Source organism: Thalassophryne amazonica, chromosome 3 (genome assembly GCF_902500255.1).
Source record: "Thalassophryne amazonica chromosome 3, fThaAma1.1, whole genome shotgun sequence".
In the NCBI taxonomy this organism is placed as follows: Eukaryota; Metazoa; Chordata; class Actinopteri; order Batrachoidiformes; family Batrachoididae; genus Thalassophryne; species Thalassophryne amazonica.
In genome coordinates this window covers 71,922,689-71,934,927 of record NC_047105.1, presented here as the reverse complement: position 1 = coordinate 71,934,927, position 12,239 = coordinate 71,922,689, and the positions used below count along the sequence as shown (strand labels likewise).

General features: G+C 42.5%; 1 protein-coding gene across 1 annotated transcript in view; it reads right to left on the bottom strand.

The window, feature by feature from the left end:
* Nucleotides 1–12,239, bottom strand: part of LOC117507789 (la-related protein 4-like) — a 37,245-nt gene that overhangs the window by 4,153 nt on the left and 20,853 nt on the right. The window contains exons 9-12 of the mRNA XM_034167589.1: nucleotides 4,741–4,820; nucleotides 4,002–4,223; nucleotides 3,724–3,766; nucleotides 3,457–3,609 (exon numbers count right to left, since the gene is read on the bottom strand). Coding sequence (XP_034023480.1) covers nucleotides 3,457–3,609; nucleotides 3,724–3,766; nucleotides 4,002–4,223; nucleotides 4,741–4,820 — 498 coding nt within the window. The remainder of the gene's footprint in view (nucleotides 1–3,456; nucleotides 3,610–3,723; nucleotides 3,767–4,001; nucleotides 4,224–4,740; nucleotides 4,821–12,239) is intronic.

Sequence of the window (12,239 nt, the reverse complement as noted above, 5' to 3'; positions counted from 1 at the left end):
GACGTTATTAAGGCGCTGTGACTTTTTTGACCTGTTGCGCCAAGACAGAGCACCGGTGGGGAAGGGGGGGGGGGGGGAGAGAAGACTCCACCCCGCTAACTGATTTGACGGCACAAAGTGCCTCAGAGCGACTTTTCTTCACTAAAACGCACAGGTAAGACCTTATATCCTTATATTTACACTGTGTGTGAATTCACACCGCATGAGGAGTGCAGCTTTCAGGAAATCATGTTTACCTAAGAACATTTTATTGAAGTTATTACAAGGCAGCACTTTGCAATTATTTTATTTTCCTGTTTGTATAATGTTACAATAAATTGTTGGTTTAAACAAGCAAATTTAGGTTTTGCATTCTGTTCCCATACTGTACCGAAAATGAACCAAACCGTGACCTCAAACCAAGCGACATATCAAACTGTGATTTTTGTCTATCGTTACACCCCTAACATGCGAACGCCGAATATGAAAGCTGCTGATGGCTCGTAGACAGAGCTCATAATCAGAGTGGAAGTGAGGCAGTTTGCTTCAGCAGCGGAGGTGAAGTTCACCTCAAAAAAAAAAAAGAAAAAAAGAAAAAAGAATGACTTCACCTCCTCTGCTCACTTCAGACCTCTGGAGTCGAGCTGAGCAGTGGCTCATCTCAGCTCACCTCCGAGCTGACTGAAAATTGTACTGTAGCATTATTAGTTATTATTGTTGTTGTTGCTCATGTTCAGGTGACTATTTGTACCCGTAAGTAGATTTGTCTTGCAGCAAGCAGAAAAGGGTGTCCATGTTAGTCAGGCACAACAATAACAACGAAACCACTAACAAAGAACATATCCAAAACAAAAGTATAACTCAGACAAACCGGGCACTCACAAGCTTACTAAACCACTAAAAACAAGCATCAGGAGAAACCAATAATAGACAGCCACCACAAAAAATTATGTGCAAAAGGCAAATAAATAAATAAATAAATAGATAGATAAATAAATATATGCAAACCCTACTAGGATTTGTTCAAATGCACAATTGCCGCTGGAACAAAACTACTCCTGTAGCGTTTTGTCCTACACCTTGGGACATTGAACCTATGGCCAGAAGGTAGGAGCTGAAATTCATTAGCCAGAGGGTGGGAGTTATCACTAGTGATGCAGCTGGCTGTCCGCTGTAATTGTTTGGTGTACAGGGACTCTAAACTCAGCTGCAACTCATCAATCAGCCAACTGGACCATTAATAATCTGACCCAGTCTGTTCCTGTCCTTCAGTGTCAGACTGCCAAACCAGGCCACCAAAGAAAAAGATAAAACAGATTCAGTAAGAGCACGATAAAACAGTGTTAATATTGTTCGGCCGATGTGGAAGTAGGACAGCTTTCTGAGGCAGAACAAGCACTGATGACCCTTCCTGCACACCGCCTAACAGTTTGCCTCAAACTAACAAATTATCAATGACAGACCCAAGGAATTTATAAGTTTGCACAATTTCAACTGGATGACCATTAATTATTGTGTGGCATGCTTCCTAAAAATCAATGACCATATCTCTGGTTTTTAATGTATTGAGCTGAAGATATGAGTCGTCACACCATTTAACAAAATGGTCAACTACAGGGCCGTGGCTGCTCTCATTGTCCCGCAGCAGATTGACAATCAATGTGTCATCCGAAAATTTTAAAATGAACCTGTTTTTAAAAGTGCTCTGACACATACTGGTATAAAGAATAAATAAAGGTGAGATCACACACCCTTGTGGTGAGCTAGTAGAAGAACACACTTTGATAAAAGCCCATTCACTCTGACTTTCTGTGCTGTTTGTTATGACGTCTAAAATCCAGATCACAAGATTATTGCTTAGTTTAAAATGTTCTAAAAGCCTTTGGGTTAAAATACAAGGTTGAAATGTGTTAAAAGCTGAGGAGAAGTCAACAAATAAAAACCGGACATGACACCCACTTCCCTCCAGATACCTAAAAAGCAAATTAAACAGTAAATGTGGCATCCTCCACTCCTGTGTTAGGCCTATAACCAAATTGTAATGGATTGAGTGCATGCATAGTGCTTTTTAGCATTTTAGACCGTACCAATTTCTCAAAGATTTTCATCGGGATTGATGTTCGGGCAACAGGCCTAAAATCAGTGCTATTATAATTAATATATATAAAAAAAATTACAATTTGTAATAAATTTGACTCTTTTACAAACGCTGAGCCAATAATTATTATACAGAAAACAAATGCACACAAACATGCAGAGATGCGAACAGCTTAATGCTAACTCTAACATTTAAAATGTCAGACATGCTAAAGATCTCTCCACAGATGTTCAATCAGATTCATGTCTGGGCTCTGGCTGGGCCACTCAAGGATGTTCATAGAGTTGTCTTGAAGCCACTGCTTTGAAGTTTTCGCTGTGTGCATAGGGTCATTGTCTTGCTGAAAGGTGAACAGTTGAGGTAAATATTCTGTTATCTGCTTCACTATCTCTAGATTTTTTCACTATCTCTTAGATTTTTTTTAGTCCAATTTTGCATGCTTTTTTTTTTTTTTTTTTTTTTTTTTACAGTGCATTGTGTTCCGCGGCCTCATCAAGCAGGCCGGTCGCGACACCGCGAAGGGAGAGCACGCGCATTGTGTTCTGTGTGTCTATCTTCTCGAGAGCCCAGAAGAAAAAAATGAGCGCCAACAACTACCCATAACTGTGTTCTACACTCGGAAAAAGACACCTGCAGCGAGGTGTGAGTCAGTGGAAAAAGACGTGACAGCGCAGCGGCGCCACAATGAAGAGGCGCGATCAGAGGAACTGTGAAATACTGGTCAGTCACTATTAATAATTTCTTGTGTGTCCAACCTCGTACGTTGATCGTTAAAATTAAATTCGTTAGTTCTAAAAGCCATCATAATTATTTGTGGGAAAACGTTCTATTTTTATTTCTCAAACAAATGCCTGGGCCTGAAAACAGGTTGGTCTTATTTTTCTACTCAGGTTTGAACTTTGAGAGTGTTTACACACGAGAGAAAAGTGAGAAAATGTGCATGCCTGATTGAGAAAAGTGTATAAAGTGTGTAGTGAGAGGTTTTACAGCTTTAAAACGTCTATAATAATTGTAAAAAATAACGCTGGCCACTTTGCGGATTTCGCCTATCGCGGGCTATTTTTAGAACGTAACTCCCGCGATAAACGAGGGACCACTGTACATATATACGTGTGATTTCTTAGCTGGTGTTTTTTTGTTTGTTTTAAATAACTTTGCAAAAAAAAAAAAAAATTTTTTCCCCACATCCGTCATTATGGGGTGTTGTGAGCAGAATTTGAGAAAAAAAAAAATTAATTTCACCCATTTTGGAATAAAGCTGTAACACAACAAAATGTGGAAAATGTGAAGCACTATGAATACTTTCCGGATGCACCGTAGTGGTCTATATTATGAAGTATCAAAAGGAGAAACACAAACAAACACACACACACACTTACCTCCAGTCCTTGCACCAAATTAGAAAGGCACATTTCAGGTGAAGTTTGTCCGTGTCCACTAATGACACATCTGGGCAGTGGAGGGAAACTAGCGGTTGCCAGGTCAAATTTTGGCCGTGGAGGAACCTCATTCTTCACCTGTGAGCCTGATTTCTGCAATTTACATGTACCCACATGAATATTATATAGACTGTTTTGACCATTTAAGACACATAACACGTGCGTGCCTTGGCACACTAAAATAATAGAAAAAAGATCAATGCTGACCGTGGTATGATCATCTCTTTTCTTTGTACCTCTATAACTAGACCTACAAAAAAGAAAAAAAAAAAAAAAAACACATTTTGGAGATATAGGTACACTGTGGCCCATTAGAAAGATTTCTCTGAATTCAATTATGAAAGCCAAACACACCAATATGAACCCTTCTTTTCATAATGTTCTAAGCAAATTAGTTTTAGCAAAGAGTTTGATAGGATAACAAAACTGAAACAAACAAAGAATTCCTGAAAATTTTCCTCAGTTATACAACACAGACGCCTCACCTGCTTCGTCCAGCCACACCCACATTTGTATTTATCATCGTGGTCTGTGCAGAGGCACTTTTACAGCAGAAGGAGGGACTAATGATAGGCTCAGAAATGGTGTAAGATGAGACCTCTGGTAGCTGTGGATGAAACTGACCACAACTGGTATCCAACTGGGACCCTGGGGCCACAGAGGAAGGGGGGGCATTGCTGGGATGTTGGAAATTCTTCACAAGGTTGCTGGCAAAAAAAAAAAAAAAGGTTAAATTGGCAACTGTAGATTTGCCTTACCACAAAAAAGTGAATTAGACTGACCACAGAGGTGTCAAATCCAGCTTTAGAAAGTAAAAGTCCAGCCACATGTTTGTTCCATCTTACCAATAAACCAGTTGATCGTAATTAGCTCAGCTCTTCAGGCAGGTGGGTGAGCTAATTATTGAGATTACCTGTTTTAGGTGCACAGGTAGAAGCAACACATGGGAGGGTTTTTACCTTCTGAAGCTGTAGCTGACACCTCTGCAGAGATGACAGTACTGATTACATGCCATGAATGTAATGAACACGTACCGTCAGAGTAAAACGTTTGGCTTTTGTGTCCAAATACCATGTACATCCAAAGCCTGCAGCCTCCCATCAGCATGCATTATCATAATCATTTATACATTTTCCACAAAATGTGTTACATCATACACATTTATCTTTTTTTTTTGGTTTATGTTACAAAATGGAAGAATAGTCATGAATTAATTGCACCTACTGGCTCTTGCTTAAGGCCTGTTCAAGGGTCACAGTTCCAGCACTGTAAGCATTCAAGAAGGCACAACTGGGAAAAGGTGCCTGGCAAAGAAAGATAGATGTAAAACAAACAAACAAAGTTACTGGAAGAAAGGCAATTTCACAATGCACTTTAATTACCCAATATCCAGCCACCACCTTAGAGGTTGCAATTAGTATATCACGTGTCACCACACAGATACAGTCTACCATCAAGTACAGGTCTATTACGTATTTTGACACACAAAATAGAGAGCCACCAACCCAGACCACTCTGTGGAAACAATGCTTTTGATATGCAATAAGATGGGCACTGTACAAAAAGAAAGTACCTTAAAAGAAGAATATCTTAAAGGTATGGTAAAAATTGAGCTAATACCCTTGTGGCTCTAAGGGTTAATGGGTTTCCAGTGACCATGTCGAAAACCAATCACCTTGTCTACACTGCATTTCCTTTGGTTTGCATTTGGGGGGGGGAAGAGATAACACACAAGAGATGCTACACCTTTATGTGTTTTTGTTTTTCAAAGCACAGGGGTCAGTCTTTGATAGCCACAATAGTGTTAACATAACCAGAGGAGAATGCTGATTTAGGTAGCTGTTTTTTTTCCACCGCCATCAGTGGTTTGGCTGATGGGCTCACAGTCTGTGTTCTGGGTGCATTTACGCAAGTACTTTCATGTGGGCAAGTACTACTCTCAGATTTTAATTTGATCACCTAAAACAATTATTTTGTATGACTAACAGATTTGTAATGAATTACCTTTCCCATCCATCTCGAATAAGCCAATTCAGAATTTCAGTACGCATGGTGCATGGTAGGCCGGGTCAAAGTTCACAACTACTAACACTACAAAGGACTGACCGCAATGTAAATATTGAAGATTTTGAGCAGTGGAAAGTTGACTTTTTGAAAGAATTTTGCAGAACAGGGCTACAAAACAGATGGAAAGCAGAAGAATGAACCTGTGGCTAACTTATGCACTCACACTAGGATACATCATTACTAGGTTTTTAAACAATCAATATTCTGTGTACCAGTATAATATACAGTGTGTCTATACAAATATAATGGTAACCAGTACACTGTACTTCATGCTATGAATGATCAGATTTATATATATATATGGGTTGAGGATAAAGCAATTTTGACAAGTAAAACTCAGTATCTATGCTCGTGCTGAAGGAAAATCTCTCTCTCCCTCCTCGCGTTGCTCTGTCAGTACTCAAGTTTTCTTCAGCTCACCTCGTATGATACCACCTTGGATGACATTTAAAGTTACTTGGTCAACTTGTTTCGTATCATACGCGATACATTTGACAAGATAGAGCTGAAAACAGCTCATGTCGCGTCGGTCACTGCCTCCACTCTGGCCGTTTTTTTTTTTGTTTGTTTTTGTTTTTTTTGTTGTTTTTAACTGTTTGTTTGCTCTTCGTTTGGTTGGGTGATATAAAATCAGTTGGAAAACTGCTCCTACTGAACGCAGTGCTTTTGAGAAGAACATAGTGAACAAGGCTGACAATTACCTGTTTGCCATCACTGGATGTTTGCATGAATCACCAAGTTCACATAGACCATTAAAAAATAAACAGTCTTACAGACAGACCACTTACACGCATATAGCTGAACACACAAAATAGCCTATATTAATATTTTTATTGATTATGGCTGCATGCAGTATCTGACACTTTCTCACTGCAGTTCATAAAAACAAACTGGTCAGTCAAACAACCTCTCTCTTCCTCTCACAGTCACACACACACAGTCATGCACACACACACATTCCTTAATCAATATTGTTTAACTTTGTGAACAGTTCATAAAATTAAATTAGATCATAAAATTGTTGAGTATGAGTATAAGCAGGGTGGCTTAGTGGTTAGCACTGTTGCCTCACAGCGAGAAGGTCGTGGGTTCAATTCCTGTAGCCTTTCTGTGTGGCGTTTGCATGTTTTCCCCGTGTGTGCGTGGGTTTCCTCTGGGTGCTCCAGTTTCCTCCCACATCCAAAGACATGAGGGTTAGGCGAATTGGAAACTTTAAATTGTCCGTAGGTGTGTGTGTGGGTGTGTCTGTGGTTGTTTGTGCGTTTGTGGCCCTGTGACAGACTGGCGTCCTGTCCTGGGTGTACCCCACCTCGTGCTCTATGACTGCTGGGATAGGCTCCAGCCACACGTGACCCTTAATTGGACTAAGTGGTAGAAGATGAATGAATGAATGTTCTGAGTTCGTAAAAAAAACTTGTTCTGTGAATAATTGTCTTACTTTTGTGATCAAAAACATTGATCTGAATCTCAATTTTGAGGCTGTTCTGTAAATAGTTTTCAAATAAACAATAAACATTGCAACTTCTGATCAATCCATATCAATTTCAGACTTAAAATAATATACTGATTTAAGCCCCAGCCATTTTTGGGTTAAACCACGCCCATGTCCGCATTAGGCCACGCCCACCACAAATACAGATAATTTAAATGGTTGAACAGGTACCGATACAGGTGTACTCGCTCATCCCTTATATACACATATATACATACATACATACACACATACACACACATCCATCCATTTTCTTCCGCTTTATCCGGAGTTGGGTCGCGGGGGCAGCAGCTCAAGCAAAGCCGCCCATACCTCCCGATCCACACACACTTCCCCCAGTTCCTCCGGGGGAACCCCAAGGCATTCCCAAGCCAGCCGAGAGATGTAGTCCCTCCAGCGTGTCCTGGGTCTTCCCCGGGGCCTCCTCCCAATTAGGGCTGTCAGGATTAGGAATTTCTGGAGACGATTAATTGTCAGACAAATAATTGCGATTGACGAATATATTGTCTATTTTTTTTTCTTTTTTCCCTTCTTTATATCCTACTATTGTAGTATAATTACACAACTCTGGAAGAACGTTTGGCTTCTGTGAGTGGAGAAACTGGGAATGGTGCAACATTTTTATCTTCATTTTACATACAGTCTCAACTTTTTCTGAATTGTGGTTGTTTCTGTTGCATTTCTGAAATTGTTTCTCCTCATCGGTCACGTTTTGTGCTTAAACACTGCATTAAGCCCATATTGAACAAAAAATACCTTTGGAAAGTAACAGCTGTTAAAGTTCAAAGTTCTCACCTGCATTTTGTGATCTGTGCATCTGAACATCACCACAGCTTCTCCATGTCAGGGTTTTGTTTTTTTTGTGTGTGTGTGTGGCTCAGTTCATTCATATATTCTCATTTTTTAAAATATGTTTTTAAAGCTATTTGACCGTTTATTTCATCTCATGATCTCATAAATTCAGCATACGACGCGCACATGGTGTGAACAGGATGGTAACGGCTCACCTTTCACACCTTTAGAGAAAGTTCAGAGAGAAGTAAAAGCAGCTTCACGTTTTGGTTTTGTTTTTTGTAACATGTTCACTCGGGTTAAAATCCTCTCTCTGCTCCGCGCTCGCTGCGCACTGATGGTTCTCAGACTGTAACGTGTCGCGCTTGGATTCAGGAATCTCCCTCACGCACCCCCTCCCTCGCAGTCTGTTGACAGCGCGCGCGCACACACACACACACACAGCTCCGCATTTTAGATGGCTTTTGAAGAAGACAGCCACTGTTTTAATCGGCCGTCTTATCCAAACAGCAGGAAGGATCGCTCTTCAGCCTCCATGTTATTGTCTCGCCTTAAAACGAGAATGAGGCTGCAGCACAATGACGTCAGATTCTGAGTCGTTTTATGCTTTGTGGATAAAATAAATAATTCACGGTAATCGCGAATATGAAAAATAATCGCGATTGACGAATATTGTAATAATTGTGACAGCCCTACTCCCAATGGGACGTGCCCGGAACACCTCTCCAGCGAGGCATCCAGGGGGCATGCGGAAAAGATGCCCGAGCCACCTCAACTGACTCCTTTCGACGTGGAAGAGCAGCCACTCGACTCCGAGCTCCTCCCGAGTGACCAAGCTCCTCACCCTATCTCTAAGGGAGCGCACAGCCACCCTGCGGAGGAAACTCATCTCGGCCGCTTGTACTCGCGATCTCGTTCATGACTCAAATCTCATGACCATAGGTGAGGATCGGAACGTAGATTGATCGGTAAATCGAGAGCTTTGCCCTCCTACTCAGCTCTCTCTTCACCACGACGGTCCGATACAGCAACCACATCACTGCAGATGCTGCACTGATCCGTCTATCGATCTCACGCTCCATCCGTCCCTCACTCGTGAACAAGACCCCGAGATACTTAAACTCCTCCACTTGAGGCAAGGACACTCCACCGACCTGAAGAGGGCAAAGCACCTTTTCCCAGTCGAGAACCATGGCCTCGGATTTGGAGGTGCTGATTTTCATCCCGGACGCTTCACACTCGGCTGCAAACCGCCCCAGTGCACGCTGAAGGTCCTGATTTGACAAAGCCAACAGAACCACATCGTCCGCAAACAGCAGAGACGAGATTCTGTGGTTCCCAAACCAGACCCCCTCTACACCCTGGCTGTGCCTAGAAATTCTGTCCATAAAAATAATGAACAACCGGTGACAAAGGGCAGCCCTGGCGGAGGCCAACGTGCACTGGAAACAGGTTTGACTTACAATGCGAACCAAGCTCCTGCTGCGGTCATACAGGGACCCTATAGCCCTTAGCGAAGGACCCTGGACTCCCGGAGCACTCCCCACAGGGTGCTCCGAGGGACACGGTCGAACGCCTTCTCCAGGATCCACAAAACACATGTGGACTGGTTGGGCAAACTCCCATGAACCCTCAAGCACCCGATGGAGCGTGTAGAGCTGGTCCAGTGTGCCGCGACCAGGACGAAAACCACACTGCTCGTCCTGAATCGGAGGTTCGACCATCGGTCAAAGTCTCCTCTCCAGTACTCTGGAATAGACCTTACCGTGGAAGCTGAGGAGTGTGATCCCCCTATAGTTGGAACACACCCGCCGGTCCCCCTTCTTAAACAGAGGGACCACCACCCCGGTCTGCCAATCCAGAGGCACTGTCCCCGATCACCACGCGATGTTGCAGAGGCGTGTCAGCCAAGCCAGTCCCACAACATCCAGAGACTTAAGGTACTCAGGACAGATTTCATCCACCCCAGGAGCCTTGCTACAGAGGAGCTTTCTAACCACCTCAGTGACTTCGGCCTGGGTAATGGATGAATCCGCCTCTGAGTCCCCAGTCTCTGCTTCCTCTTCGGAAGATGTGACAATGGGATTGAGATTTTGCAAGTTCTCCCACTTAGAAATCATGGAGGGGTCTGAAATTTTCATCTTAGGTACATGTCCACTGTGAGAGACATAATCTAAAAAAAGAAATCTAGAAATCACAATGTATGATTTTTTAAAATAATTTATTTGCATGTTACTGCTGCAAATAAGTATTTCAACACCTGTGAAAATCAATGTTAATATCTGGTACAGTAGCCTTTGTTTGCGATTACAGAGGTCAAACATTTCCTGTAGTTTTTCACCAGGTTTTCACACACTGTAACACGGATTTTGGCCCATTCCTCCAGAGATCTTCTCCAAATCTTTCAGGTTTGGAGTTTCAGCTCCCTCCAAAGACTTTCTATTGAGTTCAGGTCTGGAGACTGGCCAGGCCACCTTGAAATGCTTCTTACGGAGCCCCTCCTTAGTTGCCCTGGCTGTGTGTTTGGGGTCATTGTTATGCTGGAAGACCCAGCCATGACCCATTTTCAATGCTCTTACTGAGGGAAGGAGGTTGTTTGCCAAAATCTCGCAATACATGACCTCATCCATCCTCCCTTCAATACGGTGCAGTCGTCCTGTCCCCTTTGCAGAAGAGCACCCCCAGAGTATGATGTTTCCACACCCATGCTTCATGGTTGGGATGGTTTTCTTGGGGTTGTTCTCATCCTCTAAACATGGGAAATGGAGTTGGTTCCAAAAAGTTCTTTTTTGGTCTCATCTGACCACATGACCTTCTCCCATGCCTCCTCTGGATCATCCAGATGGTCACTGGTGAACTTCAAAGGGGCCTGGACATGTGCTGGCTTGAGCAGGGGGACCTTGCTGCCCTGCAGGATTTTAAACCATGACAGCATCATGTGTTACTAATGTAATCTTTGTGACTGTGGTCCCAGCTCTCTTCAGGTCATTGACCAGGTCCTCCTGTGTAGTTCTGAGCTTTCTCAGAATCATCCTTACCCCACAAAGTGAGATCTTGCATGGAATCCCAGACCGAGGGAGATTGACAGTCATCTTGTGTTTCTTCCACTTTCTAATAAATAATCAGAACAATTGTTGTCTTCTACCAAGCTGCTTGCCTGTTGTCCTGTAGTCCATCCCAGCCTTGTGCAGGTCTACAGTTTTGTCCCTGGTGTCCTTAGACAGCTCTTTGGTCTTGGCTATGGTGGACAGGTTGGAGTGTGATTGAGTGTGTGAACAGGTGTCTTTTACACAGGTAACAAGTTCAAACAGGTGCAATTAATACAGGTAAAGAGTGCAGAATAAGAGGGCTTCTTAAAGAAAAATTAACAGGTCTGTGTGAGCCAGAATTCTTGCTGGTTGGTAGGTGTTCAAATACTTATTTGCAGCAGTAACATACAAATAAATTATAAAAAAAAAAAAAAAAAAAATCATACATTGTGATTTCCGGACTTTTTTTTTTTTTTAGATTATGTTTCTCACAGTGGACATGCACCTAAGATGAAAATTTCAGACCCCTCCGTGATTTCTAAGTGGGAGAACTTGCAAAACCACAGGGTGTTCAAATACTTATTTTCATCACTGTAATTTTATTTATATACACATACATATATATACATACACGAGGTCTGTCAATAAAGTATCGTACCTTTTTATTTTTTTTCAAAAACTATATGGATTTCATTCATATGTTTTTACGTCAGTCAAGCTTGAACCCTCGTGCGCATGCGTGAGCTTTTCCACGCCTGTCGGTGACGTCATTTGCCTGTGAGCACGCCTTGTGGAAGGAGTGGTCCTGCCCCCTCGTCGGATTTTCATTGTCTGGAAATGGCGGAATGATTTGGACTTTTTTTTCCATCAGAATTTTTTCAGAAGCTGTTAGAGACTGGCACCTGGAAACCATTTGAAAAATTTATCTGGCTTTCGGTGAAAATTTTACGGGCTTCACAGAGAATAAGGACTGTTACTACAGCTTTAAGGACGGCTTTAAGGACGCTCGGCGCGCCGCGCTCCGACAAGGCAGAAAACGCCAGATCATTTCTAAGCTGATGGCTCTGTGGATACGAGACCGTCGTGTGCACTTTCTCTGGTTATCACAAGAGCTGGACATCAACCATTTTCTGGCAGATTTCACTTTTAACAAGAGATTTTGTCATGGAAAGCCGTGCGGAGGCTTCGTGCGTAATGACCGATTCGCTGTTTGAGCGAGACAAAGAACACCTCCGTTTCAGCGTGTCATGGGACAAGTTGGGACATGCCTACCTTGGCTTTCAATGCTTACCAGTCCAGTAAGTATTAGAGAAATTGTGGAGAGCTGGGCATGTCCTAACTTG